At 37.7% G+C, this 21,861-nt stretch overlaps 2 protein-coding genes across 3 annotated transcripts in view; one reads left to right on the plus strand and one right to left on the minus strand.

The window, feature by feature from the left end:
• Nucleotides 1-4,395, minus strand: part of LOC146312465 (1-phosphatidylinositol 4,5-bisphosphate phosphodiesterase delta-3-A-like) — a 37,310-nt gene extending 32,915 nt beyond the window's left edge. The window contains exon 1 of the mRNA XM_084741080.1: nt 3,794-4,395. Within this exon, the coding sequence (XP_084597206.1) occupies nt 3,794-3,884 (91 nt within the window). The 5' untranslated portion in view covers nt 3,885-4,395. The remainder of the gene's footprint in view (nt 1-3,793) is intronic.
• A 2,736-nt stretch (nt 4,396-7,131) lies between these two features.
• Nucleotides 7,132-21,392, plus strand: acbd4 (acyl-CoA binding domain containing 4). Of its 2 annotated transcripts, XM_084741548.1 has the most exons (11): nt 7,133-7,340; nt 9,310-9,439; nt 10,620-10,740; nt 13,139-13,223; nt 13,523-13,643; nt 15,558-15,695; nt 17,279-17,376; nt 17,835-18,045; nt 19,031-19,257; nt 19,370-19,429; nt 20,629-21,392. In XM_084741548.1, exons 2-11 carry the CDS (start codon nt 9,349-9,351, stop codon nt 20,755-20,757), a joined length of 1,281 nt encoding a protein of 426 aa, XP_084597674.1. In that variant the 5' UTR covers nt 7,133-7,340; nt 9,310-9,348; the 3' UTR covers nt 20,758-21,392. The 2 variants fall into 2 exon arrangements, with proteins under 2 accessions (XP_084597675.1, XP_084597674.1); XM_084741549.1 differs by lacking the exon at nt 19,370-19,429 and having other exon boundaries at nt 7,132-7,340.
• The last annotated feature ends 469 nt before the right edge of the window (nt 21,393-21,861 follow it).

The following is a 21,861-nucleotide window of genomic DNA, read 5'->3' on the forward strand; positions in this document are numbered from 1 at the left end:
TGCACAGGATAAGCAGCTATGGATAATAGATGGACTGAATTATTTATTAAGTTATTAATTTATTTATATTAATTTATTTAAATAACAGCTCTTATAAGACATCATTTTGTGTTCTATTTTTTGACATGTTATGGACTAAACTATGCCTTGATTAATCAAGAAAATAACCAATCAACCAATGTCAATCAAAGATTGTCTATATTGTTTAGATGGTGATGCTCTACATCTCAATAAAAACTGTGTCTGACAGCTTTTTGCTGCTGATACTGGTTTTATCTGTGCAGACACACTGGATAAACTATGGGAACAGGATCTTGAGGCTTAGTAATATTATAATATGACAGTTACATTAAAGGCTAACTTGTCAGAGAACATTATGAAAAGGATCGCTGCAGAAATAGACCTTTTTCTTAAAGGTCTAATGCGTAAGATTTAGCAGGATCTACTGTCAAAATATGACAGAAATGGAATATAATATTCATAAGTCTGTTTTAATTAGTGCATAATCTCCTGAAAATGAGAACTGTTGTGTTTTCGCAGTCAACCTGCTTTACCCAGGCGCCACTTTTGCAAAATGACAGGTGCGACAATGACAATGATTTTATCATCCTTGCATTCAGCAATTGTCATGTGGCAAATTAACAACTGACAATTATTTTGTCAGTTCGTCTTTTATGTCTTTTATGTTGTTTTTGTCTGTGTGTGTGTGTGTTTTGTGTTGTTTTCATCTTGCTTTGTCTTGTACAACACTGTCATTTCACCTTTCATGTCTTTTCCATTTGCTATATCTTTTTCGTCTTGTTATGTCTAACATCATTTTCATCTTGTTACATGTTTTAAATCATTTTCATCTTGCTGAATCTTTTATGTCATTTTGTCTTGTTGTCCTTGTTAACCCTTTCACATTGTTTTTGTCTCATAGTGACTTAAAAATTGTTTTCATCTTGTTACATTTTTTTCGTCTTGTTACGTCTGTCTTGATGTTGGAAGGCAGTGTGCAATGATGCTAAATAAAAAGAATCAATAAATCCCCTTAATGCATTAAAACTACATTAACAAGCCTGTTTTTGAAAATGTAAGGAGTAGAAAGTACAGACATTTGTATTTAAATGTGAGGAGTAGAAGTAAATAGTTGTCAAGAAAAGAAATGCTCAAGTGAAGTACACATACCTGAAAACTTAAATAAAACTAAGTAACTTAGCATTTGTACTACTGTACTACTTCCACCACTGGTTAAACCTGATCGAGGCAGTGATAGACCAGAGAGATAAAATTACTGTTTTTGTCAGTGGAGTCTGGTGGCTTTGAACAAAGCGATATAGTGTCAGATTCTGGTTAAACAAAAGGATCTTACCCTTTTAAAAAAAACTCTCTCTCTGTAGGGATTCTTTCCATAATGTTGTCAGACACTTAGACAGCACAGGTTTTTCATCTGTATTTAAGCATTTTAGATTCTGATAGATGTTCTGAGCCCAGAAGAAAGTTAGTGAATGGAACTTCATTTGTGCCACTGGAAACATTGAAAATTCACGCTTTTTTAGCACAACATCAAAATCTATTTCCAGACACAATGTCCTAGTTACTGTGGTTAATCCACAGAACACACTGTTGACAGGGTTCATTTGGAAGTAACTGTAAAAACACGATCAACGAATCATAGGCCTGGAAATCAAATCAAATGTATATGCTAGAGAAAAAAAAAATTATTGCATTCATCAGCATCTCTATTTGTTGACCTGTGATTTTCATTTTTGTTCTCTGAGCATTAATAAATTAAATCAAATGTTTTTTTTTGTTAGTCTGTGTGCTGTACTGACCTGATTATAGTGACCAGAGCCGGAGAAGGACAGCAGTGAAAGCGGTGGCTACACCTGGAAACCTTAAATATGGAACTCTGCTTAAACAGCTGCTACATGTTTGGGTTTTTTTCTCTGTGGGAAACCACAGTTTAAAATCAGTCTGAACAAATATATTACACAGCACGTCGCTGCCATGCTGCAAGGACTCCTGAATGGAATAAAACTCAGTTATTCTCAGAAATGCACCACTGATGCTCATGAGTCTGTTAGTCAGACGACCTCTCCTTCAGATGATCAGTGTGGTTGAAGATGCAGATCAGATCAGTGACACCAGCCTGGATCTGTCAGCTCTTAGACGACAGCACACCACTTAGACTGAGCTGCACCCTTCATCTTTTAGAGTCCGTGTCTTTAAAAGTTTCTGTTTTTGATCATAACTTAAAAAAATTGAATGTATTCAAATGCATGTATCTTAGATATTAACTTGCTCTACTTAACAAATGCTGCCCTTAATCATCATTGTAGAAGAGACAGCTGCAAAAACTCAACAGCATGTCTCTGTCCAGAAATCATGACCCGCTTGTTCAAAATAATCCAGACCTCTTTCTATTAGACAGAAAGTAGTTCCTACAAGAAGCTGCTGACAGCAAATTCTGTGAATTATCTTGAGTAACTGGGTCGTGATTTCTGGAAACAGACACTAGGTTTGACTTTTTTAAAAATATTCTTTTGATGCTTTGACCTCCACAAGCTGAGTGCCATTTAGTCCCATTATACTGGAGAGAAGGCGACATCTCTACAGCTGATATCTCCAAGACTCTGCAGCTCACACCAAAGAAGTCTAGATGGACAGCACTAGTCCACTAGGCCAGGAGAAAAATATGTATTTTTGATTTTGAGGTGGACTGTTCCTTTAAGCTAAACCTTTATGATATATTCAAAGTAAACTTTCTTACATAATAATCACTTATAATGCTACATAAATTCTTTTAAATGCAGTTAAAAATACATTACACTTTACTGACCACCAACATTATGATGATGCATGCTTCACTTTCCTGAACACAGACGATGATAACTTGTCATACTGCATGTACTATTATGACATATTGTAAGTCCTTATTACAGTTTAATGTTGGATAAGTGAGTCTTGATGGTATAATGTATTATAAACCTCATCAGTGAACTTTTAGTTTATAACTAGCCAAGAGCATCCATAAGACACCTGAACTTAAATAAGTCACTATGTATCATATGTGCAGCAGAAAGCATTTTGAGTATAGTCATAAAGTATTATAAATGCATTATAATTCACTAAGAATGCCCTCATAGAACTGAACTTCACTTATAACAATCTATATAAAAACAATTAAAGGTACAAAAAGAGGTACTATAGGGAATTCAGGTCAGCTATTACATGAAATGAAAGGCAAAATAAGTTAATAATACTACTAGTACTACTACTGCTACTACTACTACTACTACTACTAATAATAATAAGTTAGGGGATGGACATTCAGAAAAAAGTATAAGATAACTGGATGTCTCAAATATTTTTTTTGGGGGGGGGCTCTTTGTTGTTTTTTTTGTTGTTGTGATTGATTATTATATTGTCATATGGGTTCATGTCAATTAAAAATTAAGTAAATTGTTTTTGGATTGGTCCATTTCATTTTGGAAAAAAAATTAAAAAGATCATTCATAGAGTTACCAAACTTACTTCTGGCTTGTATTTTTCTTTTGTAGTCACGCTGAGGAAAAAGTAGCCTGACTGATTGAAGCGTTCACTGCTGAATGTATTCTGGAGGTTATATCTATCATTCTTATTCCCCACTCAGTACTGATATTAAAGTATTTCCCCATCAGCAGTCAGAGGGGGGAGGGAGAGATAACGGTCCTACAGTCAGTATATCAGTGTTATTATCTCAGGAGTAGAGGCTCTGATCATTGAATACATTCAGAGACACACTCAGATTCCAGGAGGTGTAACTCACCCAGGTTCCTCAGAGGATCGATGGTCTTTGACTCGGACGTCCCGGCTCCGTTCTTCACCACCGGGGCTCCTTTCTTTTTGCTGCCCAACATGATCGCAAGGAAGCTGCGCGTTATTCCGCTCTGCCTCCCGCTCTCCCTCTGCTTCCCTGAGTCCGGACGGAGCGCACTGTTTCGGGCAGGAGATCAGAGTGAGAGGACGGAGCCGTGTGGAGCTCCTGCTGCAGGAGGACGCGGGGACAGGCTGCTCCTCATGCTTTTATCCTGGAGGAGGAAAACAGGCGCCTGTCCAGACGTTCGCCCTGCTGATGTCACTGAGATTGGATTTATAAACACAGAGCTGAGGAGTGACACAGGCTCGACAACATCAGACAGCCGCTTCCTGACGGCACTTTCAAAATAAAAGTTACTCTCTACATTTTAGCACAAATATCTGTACTTTCTACTCCTTACATTTTCGAAACAGGCTTTACATTTAATGCATTTGAGTGGAATTATTATTATTTATGTTATTATTTTATTTGGGTCATTGCACAACGTCAAAACTGATTTAAACCTAAGTGGACAGGACAAGAACACAGAGAGGAGATGATTTCTTGGTGTATGCATGTGAATTAGATAAGCATAACAAGACAAAATGACATAAAGCTAAAAAAGACAGAGCAAGACAAAAAATTACGTAACAAGACAAAAAAAAACAAAAAAACAATGTAGAAAATGTAACATGACAAAGACACAGCAAGAAGTGATGTAAAAGACATAACAAGATGAAAAACAATGTAAAACACGTAACAAGAAAAACAAGATGTAACAAGGTGAAAAAAAAATGAGATAACAGGACAAAAAAGACATAACAAGATGAAAAAGACGTAACAAGACAAAAAAAGATGTAATAAGAAGAAAAGACAGAACAGGAAACAGCAAAAAACAACATGAAATATGTAACAGAACACAAAATGCATAACAAGATAAAAAAAAAAAAAAAGCAGTGTAAAAGATGTGACAAGATGAAAAAGATTTTACTAGATAAAAATAACATAAAAAAGTAAATACACTATAACAGCGTAAAAAATGAATAAGACATAACAAGAGATGTAACAAAATGAAAAAATATAAAAGACACTTGTAACACAGTGTCACAACTGCCCCCAATCTGATGATAAAATCTTATATGCTAGCATACCAATATTAGCATATTTTGTTCATGTTAATTTTCAACCAATAACCTCAAAATAAAATTGATCTAAACTTTTGACAGCAGAAGAAGAATACTTTATCCAAAAAGCAATTTTCATACCGTAAAATGATTTTTTGTTGAAAACTTCTGCCGAGGTGAAATGATCGCTCCTTTTCCACAACAGGCAGAGAATCCTACTGAGCATGTGCAAAGTAAGTGTCATAACTCTAGCTTGGTTCTGATTGGAGGAATTGAGTGCGTTACATTTGACCCCGGGCACAAGTCCCCCAGGTGTCCCCTATGATTAACAAAGAAAAGAAATCAGTTAACACATATTAAACATTGGTCTTAAGCATGTGTTGTTGCTTTTGAAAGTGACTGGTACCCCTTCCATGACTGCTACGTCCCTGCTGTCCTACATGTAATATTTACCAAAACTGATTAGTGAGGAAATAATTTTATTTTTATCTCAGATAGTATCTATATAATATTAGCTATGTTAATCTAGCTGAAATACTCTCTGCATCTTTGCTGTGTGTTATACAGCTAAAAACTACAAAACCACACATTGCCATAGCTTACTTAAATAACACCCATATTAAATGATATTTCATCAAGAATTTGCTGGTAAAATAAGTTGAATTTTATCACTAAATTTAAAGCAAACATTTTCACAATACTTCTTTTTTTTTACTGCATTGTGTTGTGTGAGTTATTTTTCTTGTGACAATAAGAAAAGTAAAAAGTAATAAAAATAAGTAAAGTAAAAGTAAAAAACTCTTTAAAAAAAACTCTTTCACAGTCTAACGACTATGCTTTTGTTTTGAAGGCAAACTCTCAATATTTCCGGGTTGGGTGTTGTTTGTCTCTGCAACTTGACTTCAGACAGAATTTAAACGGATTAAAGACCGAAGAGAGACGCTCATATGTGCTGTGTGAGATAGTCGTCCTGTTCTCGGTCTAATTTTATCAAATCACAGTCTGATGGACGGACTGATCAGTGAACACACTTGATCCTCTCATACTGTTTGCAGTAATTGGGGTAATGGTGCTGCACAGTGATTTATGCACAAATAGGCCTCAGTGTCCCGAGTCGGACTGCAGAGGGTCTCTAATGAACCGATGCCTCTGGTTGGTCTGAAATAAGCTTCTGTGCTGCCACGTGAACTGTTTCCTACATGTTACTGAAGAGAAAAAGCACACTGTCTACATGTTAATCAGTGAGAACATGAATAGAGATTAAAAGCATAGATAGCTTTGTTTCAGAGCAGAGTTTGAGGATATGTGGGTGGGTGTGGTGGGAAGCTTTATGGAAACAAACGTCAAACCTCATATAGGCCTATTCATCTTTATAATATAAACCTATATTTGAGCCAATATTTGAAATGCTTCTTTTTTCTGTTTCGTTGTTTTATGTGTCACATGTAGCTTTTAATGTTTTTTTTGTTTTTTTTTTCAATTTGCTTTTTAGATAATATGGGATCATAAATAAATAAATATATGGGCTATGTTAAATGTCACATATCACCTATAGAAATTAATGATTACCGACTAATGATTAAATAAAAACATAAATCAATAAAAACACAATAAGAGTGACATTTTAATAAAAAAATTTCTTATGTTTGTGGATCATTCCAACACTTCCGTGATTGCGTGATAGAAGAGGTCCCAACTGTTAATAAAGCATTTACAACTAAAATGTATTTGCAGCTATTAAATTCAGTAAAATATATAATTTATCTGTGCATTCCTGCACCAAGTTAATTTAGCTATAAGTCAGTTAATGTGAAAATAAAGCATTTTAGAGAGCCTTTTGTTGTTTGTTCATTTTAACTGATGAAGAACGGTATTAATGTTTGTTTATTAATGGCCCCTGGCCTCCTATCATTTTGCCAAAGTGGTCCCTTGGGCAAAGCAAGGTGAATATTGAGCCGTTTAAATTGAATAAAATCAAATAATTAAATGAATGTAGAAATAAGCAAATAAATAAAGAAATAAATATTAATGCAAGAAGTACGACTTCAAAATCTTTATCTTCTTTTAAAGAGCTTTAAGTTTATTTAAATTTATTTAATTGTATTTGTTTTTTTTTTAGAGGTGTTCCTTTAAATGTGTGAGTGGGCGGGGTGGAGCACGTGTCATGTGACTTGACAAGGAAGTGGTGTGCATAAACTACATCCTGACGGTAGGTCAGTGGCTCGGGTGCTGTGGGTTCATGGGTAGATAAACTTGACAGTCAGAGTAAACAGTGAACAGTCGACACCTCAGCCCTAAGCCCGTTCACTGAGCGGTTCGTGTTTTCGCGGTTTCTCTGATAAAGACCGAACCGTCTGAGTTCACGCTGCTGGTGATGGAACACAGTTACTGAGGTAAGACAAGTTAAGCTAACTGCTGCTAAGCTGCAGCTGCACCACCGGCTGCCCTCACTACTTGGTTAGCTGAGTTAGCTCAGTTAGCTAGCTCAGCTGTCCAAACTTCACATTCTTGTTTTGTCTTATTAAACTCAACGTACTGTTGGCACTACGGTTTTCCTCTGCAGAAATATGCAGCGTGTGAAAATGCTGTCATTAGCAGTTCTCAGGTCGGTATTAATTTGCAGTAAATATATACACAAATAATCAGAAAACAGCTCAATAAATAGTATTAGTAGTTTGTGCGTCATACAGGCTGCAAATTAACCTGCACCCTAAACACATCACGAAACTGAAACACTGTGGTGGGCGGTATGAGTACATTACAGGAATATGTTTTCATAACAGTTGAAATATGACATAATGATAAATGTTTAGGGTTTTTTTGTTGTAGTTGTAACTTAAGTTTCTTTAGTGACTTTCTCATTTTATACACAATGTAATGTAGTGTAATACAACACACTGCAATAAGTCAGTGTTAAAATAATTTAAGAAAAGAATTACAAAACACACCACATCTTGGCACGACACAATCCAAACCCAACAATAATAATACTACGAATAATAATGACAATAATAAATTAAGAGAGAAGAAAGAAAAAAGAGAATACAAAGCACATTTACAAATAAAAATGTAGGGATGTATTCAGTCCCTTATGTTTCTTTCTTTATGTACATTAAAAAAATAGAAAAAATAGACTAGACTGGTGAAGAACAATCCTTGAAGCTACACATAATAATAACTGTTATAATGTAATTTGAGCTGATTTCCCTTTTAATTTTATAATATGGAAACACTTTTATCAAATTATGACCTGATGATGGTGATGTCACACTCAACAAGACTCGAGTGAATCGTGATGTATTCTATAATGTGAGAAGCTCTTTCTGTAATCACTGTCCCTAACAATGTGAATTGACATGCATGAAAATCCATATGGCGTCACTATAGTGTATAAAACATTCTGCCCTCCCGTTGACTTTGTTTTCTTTGATTGTTAGGCTATTTGATTACTTTAATCGTAAAGTGAAGGCAAATATTTACAAATGGATATAAATGAGGGCTGTGCGATACGGAAAAAAAGTCATATTGCGATTATTTTGACTGAAATTGTAATTGAGATGCGATACGATTAGTGGGGATGATCATTTTTGCATTGCAGTTTTCATTTTTACTCAAATAAAACTAAAAATTCTGTCTGTACCAAACAAACATGTTTCCTTTCATATGCAGAACAAGATTTTCAGGCCAGGGCATCTCTGCAGCACTACATTATGTTGTTTTCTTGCACATTTTTCCTTTTTCATTTTGGTTCTGGTTCTGCTAGTTGGATATTGCACTTGGTCATATTGCAATTTAGATAATATCGATATTTGGTCTCATTTTCAATACCACAGGGAAAAATTGACTCAACGTTGAGCTGAGTTTTACCATCAAAAACACATCATGGAGACAAATAGTCCAATTAATTAATCAGTACCATGATTATTGAAAAAAGCAATAACTAGGGAGGGGATTTGAGAACATTTCCATGGTACTGAATGTTCCACAGAAAACATTAAGATCAGTGTTAATATCGTGAAGTGAGTCAAGGTCACAGCTTCACAGAGCTTGAGCAGTGTTACAAAGTATTTGAAAGGGGTGAATACAATAAGTTATTTTGTGTTTTTAACAATTTAGTAAGTCTGTATCATTTTGGGGGATTTGGTTTTCACATAAACTTTAACGTCTAAGGACTGGGGAGGGGAGTTCTTTTTACAGATCTTAGGTCCTGTTTTGTGAGATGTGTTAGCCTGTCACATGTATAAATGCAGCATGATATGAATGTGTGTTTAGTGTTGCATGTGACATAGATCAGAACATGTTATGTAACTTTTTGATTGTTTTCTCCTAACCGATTGGTCCTGGTGTTGTGTGTCCTCTCAGCTCCAGGTGCAGTTGTCCCTCCAGCTTCATCAGAGTGTCATGCCGGTCCCAGCTATGGCAGAGCCTGTGGTCGATCACCAGAAACGCTTCCAGGCTGCTGTGGACGTCATCCACAACCTCCCCAAAAATGGTACTGAGCCTTTTACAGCCATCACATTATCTCATACACCATGTTGGCAGAAGGTTTGCTGCTGGTTTGACTGTAGAAATGGTTCTTAGTTTATTTTTGTGTGGCTGAACTGTGATATTCAGAAGCTTTGGACAGTTGACCTGTTAGTGCAGCTGTGATTCATGCTGTGGTCTCTCTGCAGAGGAAGTGTAAAACAAACTGTATGTAAAAAAAAAAAACCCAGTGGCTTAGTGTGGACTTCACAACCAAGTTGTCACTTTGGAATTCTATCTGTCTTCTGAGCAGCTGAAAAATATGGAGCTTCAAAGTTTTTGTATTCTAAATAACAAAAATGACAAGTGGAAAAAGTCTCTTTCATCAAATGTTTTTGTTTTGTTTGGAGTCCGAGTCACAAAAAACCTTCTAATCCTAAGAAGTCACTTTCTGCTTGGAACTATAAGGTTCTGTGTTGCAAAACATGGAAAGATGCAGAGATTTTCAAACAACAAAAAACTTAACTCATTTGTGTAAAACTATCGAGTGTCTACAAGTATGAGAGTTAAATATAATACTTTCTATGATGATTTCTATGATTTTTTTTTTTTAAATCTTTTGAAATGTTACCCCTGATGCACCAAAATATTGTTATTTTGTCTGAAAAGGAAAGGTAAAAATAGACAGATGAATGAAATTAGTGTTCAGGTTGTAATTAAGACCCCATCAGTTTATATGAAGACTATTTAAATGTAGACAATGTAAGACATTTAATGGGATAGTTCACCCAGAAATAAAAATTTAGTCATTATCTACTCATCCTCATGCTGATTGAAGGTCAGGTTTAGTTTTGTAGTTCACAAAACACTGCTGGAGTTTTTCAGGAAAACAATGTTGCAGAATCCAAACAATGCAAGTGAATGGTGACCAGTTTTCAAACAGAAAAAATAACTGAAAAAACAGGAAATGCCTCCATACTGCTTGTCTAGTGCAATCTGCACGTGAACATGGCTCCAAGCTAAGGATCTACAGTGAAGATTCAGGCTAAAAACATGGTGAAAATGATGTCTGTCAAGGCAACTTGGGATGCTGGGTCTTTAGGAGACTTGAATTACACCAGACAATTGGTATTGAGGCATTTTATGTTCAGGTAAACAGAACTAAGCAGACAGTTAAATGACGCTGATAAACGTCTGTTGTCCCGCAGGTTCCTACCGGCCGTCTTATGAGGTGATGCTGCGTTTCTACAGCCTGTACAAGCAGGCAGTGTGTGGACCCTGTGCGGTGCCTCGACCTGGCTTCTGGGACCCAGTGGGTCGCTACAAATGGTCTGTATGTGTGTGTGTGTGTGTGTGTGTGTGTGTACACACTTGTATGTCATTGTAATAGGAGGCAGGTTACTTTTCAGTAGCAGATACACCAGATATTCAGTGCAGTGAGAAGTGGTCCTCTTTCTTCTACTGACTGAACACCATGCAGTTTTATACTGTACATCACATTTCTATTTAAAAAGGCAGTGTTGGTTTTTTTTGTTAATGTAGCCGGTACACATTACAACATCAGGTTGCTACACTTTGCATGAAATTTGGTTTGGTTTCTCTGTGGGTAAGATGTTTTGTTTTTAGGTATAAGTACAGTTAATCTTCACTCTGTGTTTGCAGATAAATAGAGCTGTAACTATTAATTGATTATTAATCAACTATTAAATTAATCGCCAACTGTTTTGATAATTGATTAATCGTTTTGACTCTTTTTTTTTTTTTAACAAATTAAGTCCAAATGATCAGATTTCATATTCAGGTTAACTGAATATTTTTGATGGACAAAGACATCGTCCTGGACTCTGAGAAACACTGACTCTGAAAACCAATAATTAATTAATAGAGAAAATGATGGAAAGATTAATAAACAATGAAAATAATAATTACAGGAAAGACTTGAAAAGTTGGATTTAATTTTTAACTCACAACAACTAATTTTCAACTAATTTTCTCCATTAATCAATGAATTAATCCTGCCAATTAATTAATTGATTAATGGAGAAAATGATTGACAGATTAATCGACAGTGAAATTAATTGTTAGTTGCAGCCCTGCAACTAAACAGTTTTTGGTTCTTGATAAAGAGCATGTGGGTTTTGCATTGACGCCTGGGACGCAACTACATGCAGACTGACACTTCCAGGGATTGTGTTGCACACTTAGTGAGTGGACAGAGGATCAGTGTTGCTTAAGGACATCTTGACTGGACACATGCCAAACACTGAGGTTAATGCAGGGTTTGAACTTGATGGACAGTCACTAACATTTCCTGTCACTTCACTTCACTGCTAACAGATTAAGAAGCTGAAGGTACCTGCTGCCTGTAGTTTTTAGCTTTTGTTTGGCCTTTTGCAAAGCTGGAATCATCAATCAGACAATGAATTGACTTTTTTTGAGGATGTGCTGCATTTCTTTTCTACATTCCAAAAAAGTTTGGACAGGAGCAACAAAAGACTGTGAAAGTTGTGGAACACTCCAAAAACATCTGTTTGGAACATTCCACAGGTACACAGGTGAATTAGTAACAGGTGACAGAATTATGATTGGGTGTTAAAGCAGCATCTTCGAAAGGCTCAGTTGTTCACAAGCATAGATGGGGAGATTCATCACTCTGTGAAAAACAGTGTGAGCAAAAAGTCCAACAGTTTAAGAACAATGTTTCTCAACACAAAACTGCAGGAATGTAGAGATTTCATCATCTACAATCCATAATATCATTAAGAGATTTAGAAAAATCTCTGGAAGGGCAAGGCCATGGTTTTCACAAATCATGGACCTCGGGTCCATCAGCTAAAGAGGAAAAGGACCATCCAGATTGTTACCAGCACTAACTTCAACAGTCAGCATCAGTGACGTATGGGGGTGTGTTAGTGCCCATGGCATCATGGGTAACTGTCACATCTCTGAAGGCCCCATCAGTACTGAAATGCACATACAGGTTTTGGAGCGACATGTGCTGCCATCCAGACGACGTCTTTTTCAGAGATGTCCCTGCTTATTTCAGTGAAACAACACCAAGACACATTGTGGACATTGTGTTCCAACATCATGTCCTCATAGTAAAAGAGTTCAGGTACTAGACTGAGCTGCCTGCAGTCCAGACCTGTCTCCCATTGAAAATGTGTGGTGCATTATGAAGCACAAAATACAACAACAGAGACCCCGGACTGTTGAACAGCTGAAGTCGTATATCAAACAAGAATGAGAAAGAATTTCACTTTAAAACTTCAACAATTAGTGTCCTCAGTTCACAAACTCTGACTGTGTTGTTAAAAGAAGAGATGATGTATCACAGTGGTAAACATGATCCTGTCAGAAATTTTCTGGAACATGTTGCAGGAATCAAATTCAGAATGAGTGTATATTTACAAAAACTAATAAAGTTCATCAGTTTGAATGTTAAATATCTTGTCTGTGTGCTGTATTCAGTTGAATATAGGTTGAAAACATTTAGCAGATCATTGCATTCTGTTTTTATTGACGTTTTACAACTTTCACAACTTTTTTGGAAGTGGTTTTGTAAATGAAAATACTTATTAGTTGTATCCCTCATTTTTTATGACCTTGCAAAATAAGAATTTACATGACATTATACTGGAGCACAGAACAATGTATGGTCAAGAGTACATTAGTTGAATCACATGTTGAGTAATGGTTGATGTTCTTACGTGTGTGTGTGTGTCAGGGATGCGTGGAGCCGGCTGGGAGACATGAGCAGTGAAAGCGCCATGGCAGCATACGTGGACGAGATGAAGAAAGTAGCACAGGAGGTACAGGACACAGATATCTCATTCATACATTTCAGTTTAACATTATAAGTTCATGTGCTATTCCTGGCATGATTGTAATAAATACGTCACGTTAGGTATTAACACTGTTTTGTTTCCATCAGATTGTGTCTTGTCTTTTATCTCCATGATCAGATCAGTTCACAGTGACATTATGGATGTGAAGTGCAGCGTTAAACACAGATAAATTAAAAGTCTGTGCTGTCTGCTCACATGAATGCAGGGATTAGTTAATTAATCAGCAGCTCAGTGATCAATAAAGGTTTCCGCTGACTCTGCAGGTCATTGACACCATGCCCATGAACGAGAAGACGGCCTCGCTCTTCCACCACTTCGAACCTCTCTACCTGGTCATCGATGACATGCCGCGGCCTCCAGAGTCACTGCTCACACTCAGAGAAGGTCAGTGAGCCTGACAGTCAGCCTCTAGTGCCTTGGTCACACAACATTCAGATTGTTGTACTGTTCACACCACACAATCTTCTGTATTGTAATCGGATATCTTGAAGTTGTTGTGCTTTGTGCACTTCATGTCTGATCAGTGACAGAAGTCACACATTACAAAGTCTTTCACCAGAACACACCTAAGAAGTGACATTAGATTATTAACACTGAAGCATCAGTGTTCAGCATGTCACTGTTGTAGCTGCTGGAGCTTGTTTACTGTAGAACTACTTTTTTCTCAATTTTTTCTGTATTTTCTGGTTGCTGCTCCAGTGCTCCTCCATCTCTTCATTTTCACTCCTCCCGTTCCCCAACCCGACTCTGCTCTCATTGGCTGTAGCTCATTACATGACTCCCTGAGCCGACCCCAACATGACCTGGGGCCAGTATTTAAAACTTTCAATCTAGATCACAATGATCCATATTTTATAATCCTGTTTTTTTTTTTTTGTTGTTGTTTTTTTGCTATCTTGAAGGTTTGTTTTTCAGGATCATTCTGATTCAGATACACCAGGATCAGGATTACAGAATCTAGATTTGCCATTTTGGGATAGGCAAGCAGATGTTTTCAACACCCCATTTCCAATTTACAAAGTCATTCGAATTTCATTTAGCAGAAATTGCATTGAAATTCTAATCTGTAAATGGGATGCTGAAAAGGCAGTTTGATACCTGGAGAACCTGTGTAAATCCACAAAAAACAAACAATGCAATTCTCACCTGCCTTGTGCTTCATAATATCACTGAACAGCAAAAAATTGAACATTTAAGTGTTCAATTTTTCTTCTAGTGCTTCCAAGAATGATTAAATATGTGCCATGTGTCCTACTTGAAAACAATCCTAATCAGTACCTTTAGAGTTTTGAAATATCTTAAAACAGCAGTTGATCTGGAATCTGTGTAGGACTGGGTTACCAAAAATGCATGTCCGTTTTGTAGGATCAGGATCACATATCCTGGTTTTGAAATACTCAGTTTTGACACTTAATCTTATCTGGATGATTCTGATCTCTATTAAAGGCTTTGAAATACAGTCCCCAGATATTAAGCCTGCTTGATATCTTTCAAGAGAGGCATTAGTGAGCTCTCAGACTGCGCCTTTTAGCTGTCCACACACGGCGATCGAGTGCCAATTTGATCTCTAAAAGCTATCTGCGAGTGGAAAATCAGGGCTGTGCTGAGATCTGCTGGGAGATAATCTTTCATAAGAAATGAGATCTGGCTCAGCAGTGTGCTCCACCTCTGAACTGAGCAGTGCTGTGGAACAGAGAGCCTCAGCTGTTTCTTATGTACAACTCCAGTTTTTAGATGATAGACAAACACTTGCTGCTCGACACATTAGGACAAAATATTGGAATTTGTTGTCCGAAGTACCATATATAAGTGTGCATCAGAGGTATTGCTGTCATGAAATAGCTTTTATCACATATCCTTTGGGAAACAGAGATCAATATGCTTCTTACTCTGTGCTAAATTGTTCGTAGTTGTTTGGAAATTTGATAAGGAACACAGTGTGCACAGCAACAGGAACAACAGGGGTTGTTGTTCTTGTAGTAACAGAACACAGAGTGTTACAGTGATACAACATCAATAAATGCCCTCAGCTGAAATGTTCATCCACTAAAACAGTCTGTTCTCTCAGGCCTCCTGTTGTACATTTTTCACATATTAAAGCTTCAGGCAGATTCTACTTTTTTCAGATTTTCCGCCCTTGACATTTAAATACACACATTTTTTTTTTCATCACTGGCGCATTGCTCTTTGAAGTTGCACAAATTCATTTATTTTTCATATTAACAATAGCTCAAATGACTGGCTCTGCAAATTTTGCACATTTTGGCAGTATGTAAGAGTATTTGTCCATTCCTGTAGGTCTTAAAAGCAGCGAGATGAAGGACGAGGAGCAGGGTGCCCCTAAAGAAGACTCTTCTCCTCCAGAGGGTAAAGATCCAGATCAGGAGTTCAACCTGTCTGAGGTTATAGACCTCACTGCCAACACCATCACTAATGGTAGGTAACTGATGAGCCTGTCTTCTTCCTGTCTAGAACTCATTCAAAACATAATGTGGATCCACCAAATGTACATAGAAACAACGTGAGATTAGAGTGAATGCTTTAAAATTCTAGGGTTGGAGGGTTACAGTTAGTCTTAGTCTGTACATTTTAGTGAATTTTACTCACATTTTAGTCTATTGTCTTTGTTTTGTTTGAGACAAGATGGAACAATTTTTAGTCACAATTTTAATCATAGTTTTAGTCCCAGTTTCATTGTTTTTGTCCCTTTAAATTATCACTTTATTCAAAACTCTATCCTTAATTAAAGTTCTTTCATAAATTGGATAGTGTGGATCTAAAATGAGCAAATTTCCTCTCATTGTTACAACCTACCCCAGTAGTGGGGAACTCTTGTTTTGCATTAACTCACATAATCTGTGATTGTGTAGAAGACATCCAATAGAGTTTTATTTGTAGAAGACAAATATGGATTCTGTGTGTCAAAGTTTGACAGATGAAGCACAAACAACTACTGAGTTACTGATGCTCAAACAACAAAAGTTACTACCATCCCAGGTCTCCCCTATCATATAAGAATGAATGCATAAGTCATTACTGATTTATCATTATTGGTTATCAAACACTGATCATGTTTATTACCTGGTAAACTGACATTTTACCTTTTTCTGGGGTGTTCTGCAAAATTCAGCATCATGTTTCATTCAGTTGATTGTTTAATAAATCAGATGTAAAAATGTGTAAACTGTGTCATCAAGGCATGAGGATTATCTGGAAAACATCTCCTTTATTTGCTCTACATGGAGCTCAAAATAATACTGAACTATGTTAAATGTTCACAGAATGACTTAGTGTCTGTTAATGAGTTATGAGAAATCATAGATGACCTTTCAGAAGGAGCAGATGTTTTACTGGGAGCTCAGCTCTGTTAAATTGAACAATATGTTCAATTTGAGCTTCACCAACATGAGCCTACTTGTAGTTCTAAAGGGGACTTCACATATATGTTATCCAATCAATCAACTTACGTAACTTGACAGACACTTTGGAATAGTGTGTTTCCATGTGTCTTTTGTGTTTTTTTTTCTTTAATCTACAAAGTGCTTGTCTTAACTGGGAACAATACAGACAGAGTCTGACTTTTGGTTTGAATATAAGAGAAAAATGTCCACAGACAGGTTCTCTCTCTGACAGGCCGCTGGTGAAGATGAAGCACTTTACCACATTTATTATTGCTGTGAGAGTCTGATTACTGTGATCTAATTATGATGTCCACCTGAACAGAGCCAACTGTTTTGTCTCATCTTTATTCATCAGGGCAGAATGAACAGAGATTTCATCTAATTTTCCTAGTCAGTATTTTTTTCATTTACATGGAAATATGAATTAAAAGGACATCAGCGAATATTTACTCAGGAGGCACTGGGAAGGATGGGAGTCTAGCAGACTCTCTGTTTGAGCCTGTATACTTTCATAAAGTTACAGTTCCTATAACAAGCCTGTTTATTATCCACTAATAATTCAAACAGATATGAAGAGACTGTTGTGCGTTCTGTAACATGCTTCCTGTTGTCATGCAGACTCTGGTGTGAGTGAGGGTTTGGTGCTGACCAGCGACTCAGAGAGCGAGATCTTCTGTGACTCTGTGGATTCAATGGAGCAACTCACCACCATCAAGGTACCACTCATGAGCTGCAACGATCATTTTTGATCGATTTGATAATCAATGAATCATTTTGGGTCATTTTTTAAAAGAAATTCTCTGATTTCAGCTTCTTATCTTTTCTGGTTTCTTTACTCCTCTCTGACAGTAAACTGCTATTGACAAAACTGACCAAAACTTGAACTTTCACATTTTTTGCCATTTTCTAACATTTTCTGGACCAAACATCTAATTGATGAATTGAGAAAATAATCAACTGATTAATCGACAATAAACATAATTGTTTCTCACTCACTCACATCTGACAACAGAGTGATGCAGCACGTGTGGCACTGGAAAAAATACAGAACAAATTAACTTCACGGCATAATATCAGACTTAATCTGAGCAGGAACATGAAGTTTAAAGCTCTGAATGAAAAATGTAAATGGAGAGTTTCATCATATGTAAATAAGAACTGTTTCAAATTCCAGATTCCAGTTGTCAAGTCCAATGGTTTCCATAACGGCCACGTGTCCCTGGAGTCGTCTCCGGTTCCGAGCCAGCATCTGGAGGGCCGTCTGGAGGTCAGACAGGTGGGAGCAGGTCAGGGTGGAGAAGGAGCTGAGGACGGAAAGGGTCAGGGTCCCAGCAGGAGGAGTCGAGACACTGGGAGGGAAGCTTCCTACCACAACTGGAGAGAACGTAAGCTGCTACAATACGTAAAGAAATAGTTTTGAAATAACTGTAGAAGTAATTAACACTAAAGTCAACATTATGGCATGCCAGGAAGTTTCTTTTTATTTGTCGGTGTATCTGACTATTCACCACAGTCTGCTGCCCAGTTGTTGCGTCTATAAGCTGGTTTAAGGATCAACAATAATCAGCAGACGTGGAGAAGTTGACCTAAATGATATGCTCGATTCAGCTTCAGTATTAATCATTCCAAAGCTATGTACAATATGTGCAATAACTTTGTTGAATTAAGAAAATAATATTGCTGTTGGTAACTGACTTTTCCTAAAAGTGTCTGTATTTTCATTAAAATGTTTTTTTAATATATAAATGACACAAAAGACAAAGAAAACATGAGAATTTTTACCTATTTTGGTCACAGGTGGTCATATTGACCCCATGGAAATGTCCGTGTTTTATTGCTGCTTTTTACAGTTTGAGATGCATCTTGTTTGGGTGGTCTTGATTTCTAATTTCCAGACCTGACCTGTTTTATCAAAGGTTTTGAAAAGTATATTCTTTCTGCAGAGATTTTATCATTTACAATATATCTGTACAGTAGAGCAATTTGCTTCTAGATAATTTGATTGAAATGCTTTATTAATATTATTAGTGTTACTCCTCTCTGCTCCTGATTGTCTGTTAAGTGTGTGTCTGTGAACACCCTGGCAGTGTGTACAGGCACGTTGGCAGTTATTGGAAATATGTCACACATGTGTGGGTGCTGGGACAGACCCAGAATCATTCTGAATCAGCCAACTAGACAGTGCTGCTGTAAATAGACACACTACACACTAACTAAAGCTCTTTATCTGTAAAGCCTTTATAAAGCTGCCAGCTGGTTAACTTGTCAGGCTCAGGTCATTACTTTGACTTGACTTACTACTGTTGTCACTGTGGCTGTGTGTGTTGTTTGACTGACGTATCAAACTCAAGGAACTCTTCTGGTCTGCAGGTGGCGTTCCTCAGGGCAGTCCGAGGCGGGGGGGCCCGGGCGGTGGCGGCGGCGGCGGCGGTGGCGGGGCCGGGCGAGGAGGAGGGGACGGTTCAGAGGGCGGGGTGGAGAGGCTGCACGAGGCCCAGCTGCAGCAGCAGATCATCCTGGCTCTACGGAGGCTCAGAGAGGACATGAGGAGTGTGATGGACAGGCTGGAGGTGGTGGAGAGGCTCGCCGCCACACATGTGAGCACAGATATATAACAACAGCTGACAACAAAAGTGTTGAATTGTTCTAGGAAGACCAACTGATGTTGAACAAGTGCTGTGAGGCTGACTGCAGCTTTGTGTGTGTCAGGCTCAGGGTTCAGAGTGGAGACCATGTCTGCAGTGTGCAGCCACAGCCTCACAACAACAGGTAGGACAGAAGCAGCATCTCACCTCTGTAAAGTAACCATTTGCTTTTGCACTGGTGGTTTTGTTCACCAACATTATAAACTGAAGATAATGTCCTCAAACTAACTGCTCACTGTCAACATCAAAGTTAATTCTGAACCTTTTTAGGACCTATTTTAATATTACAGCTTTCCAGAGCATTGTAGCATCTTTTAGCTCTTTATTTTGGTTTTACAGCCTGCAACTTTATTGTTTTGGTTCAGTCCCACTGTACTTATACTACATACTGTAGTTAGAGAGTAGCTGCTCAACTTAGTGGAACATGTAGAAGTTAAAAAAACAGATTTTTTTCTGTAGACCAAAAACAAAGCAAAGAAAGTGAATATTTGGGTCTGTCAGAGTGGTAGTGCCCAGATGAATGTCAGTGAAACACACACAAGCATGAGGCATAATGATGATGATGCTGGCCTGTGTCTGCTGGATGTGTGAACAGAAACAACTATAAAGTGCCTGTTAGGCTGCCTCCAAGTGGTCAAGAACCCCTAGGTCAAGCATACAGTAAAAAAAATCACTGTGTATAATTTCAGAGTTACAGGTTCAGCTTTCTAAAGTCCTTGTAACAAGCATTAAATAATAGGTATTAAGACCCTTTAAATTTATTCTAAGATGCTTATTATCTTCACCAAGCATTAGCCTGAGGGAGATCATTAGATCAGTGGTGTGTGAGGAGTAGAGTATCTTCTGGGTGTTTTCCCCTGATACCGGTGCTAAAACTTTTAAAACATTACCGGTGCTTTAACAGTACCTGATCTGATCTTTTTTTTTTTTGTAAAGGAAGCACAAAATGACATTTGATGACATGAAAGAGCAGCAGTGTTCATTGCTAAGTATCGGCAGGCGGCGTCTCCTGTGCTTTGCTCACTAATCACAGTAACTGGCTACATCTGGCTTCTGCTGTGGGCGGAGCATCACCGCTAATGATATGTGTAGCACCACCCTCTCATGCTCTTGGTCACTGTAGTTTCAAAACAAGAAACGCACAGACATGGTGTTTACTACTTATTTTTCTCCTGATATGTCTTCTAACACATTAGAATTTTTTCGTTCCAGTCCTAATATTTAGTGAAGGCCAGCTGTCAGATGTGTGATGTTCAGGTATGTCTCAGTACAGTAGTGTGTGTGATCTCTGATAAATAACAACATGTGTGACATTTGTCTCAGGAGGACAGCTGGTGGCCGTTTGACGTGTCCGGTCAAACCGTCCTTCTCTTCCTTCTGTGGCCGTTCGTCGCTCAGGGCGTGGTCTACCTGCTGAGGAGAGCCCAGAAGAGAGGCCGCATATCTTCGTGAAGGGAGCTGAGGAAGACGTTTACCTGCAGTACAGTGACCCATCGGTGCAAAAAGTTTAATTTCACAGCAGAAAGGATTGAATCACACATGAATTCATGGCGGGGCTTCATCCTTCCTCACTGTGTGCACTGAGAGGAGGGAGTGGAGATTGTGGACCTGCTGTCTGCGTGGAGAGAAATGTATCTGACTGTTTTTACACATAAGGAACCAGGAATCCTTTCACTCACTACAGCAAATGAATCTTTATTTAAATTATTCAACTGGATGAATCAGCAGGACACAGATATTGACCTGGATAAGTGCTTTTACTGATCATGAGGAGCCTGAATGAAAGATATTATCCAAGTTAGCGAGACATCTTCTAATTCAACAGATTCCATCCAAATGTGGGTCTTTTGTAACATACAGAATATTATCAGTGTCAGAAACAGCACAATGCAGCCAAAGTATCTGCTTTCCACTGGAAGAAATCCATCTACACATGAGGTCATGTCGTTGTAATAATGTCACCGTCACTTTGAAAGTCTCTGGTGTGATGGGGACAAGCTGCTGTGTTCTGGCTACACTTGTCATTTCAGTGTAATCTTTCACATCTGATTGTTTGACGTCAGATTGTTAATCAGTGTCTCTTATGACAAATATTTCCGTTCTGCAGTGAAACTGTCTGTGGTGCTCCATCTCTAAAACTGCTTGTGAGTTAACTGCATTAATTCCATCTAGAATACAAAATCTGTCACCACTTTGTTTCTGATTTTGTGAATCCAGTATCAGTGTAAACAATCGGATGTTTTGTTGTACTGGAGTGTGACTCCGTCTGTAATCAGATGATCAAGTACACTAAGATGACAAGTGTAACTGAGACTGTTGTCATTAAATGATAGAGTAACAGTGATGTAAAAAAGTGAAGCATGAGCTCAAATTAAAAAAAAATTCTATATTAAATAGAAGGTTGTGTTGTGTCAAATGTCACTGGCAGATATGAAGAATTTTATCATCATTCCTGCAGTTTCACTGCAGTTAACATCCAATAATGTAGCTGACTGAGGACGTTCCTGCTGGTGACAGGATGTAAACATTAATGGCATCTTCCTGTATGCTTCCTTC

This window comes from Lutjanus erythropterus, chromosome 17 (genome assembly GCF_056507025.1).
Source record: "Lutjanus erythropterus isolate fLutEry1 chromosome 17, fLutEry1.hap2, whole genome shotgun sequence".
In the NCBI taxonomy this organism is placed as follows: Eukaryota; Metazoa; Chordata; class Actinopteri; order Lutjaniformes; family Lutjanidae; genus Lutjanus; species Lutjanus erythropterus.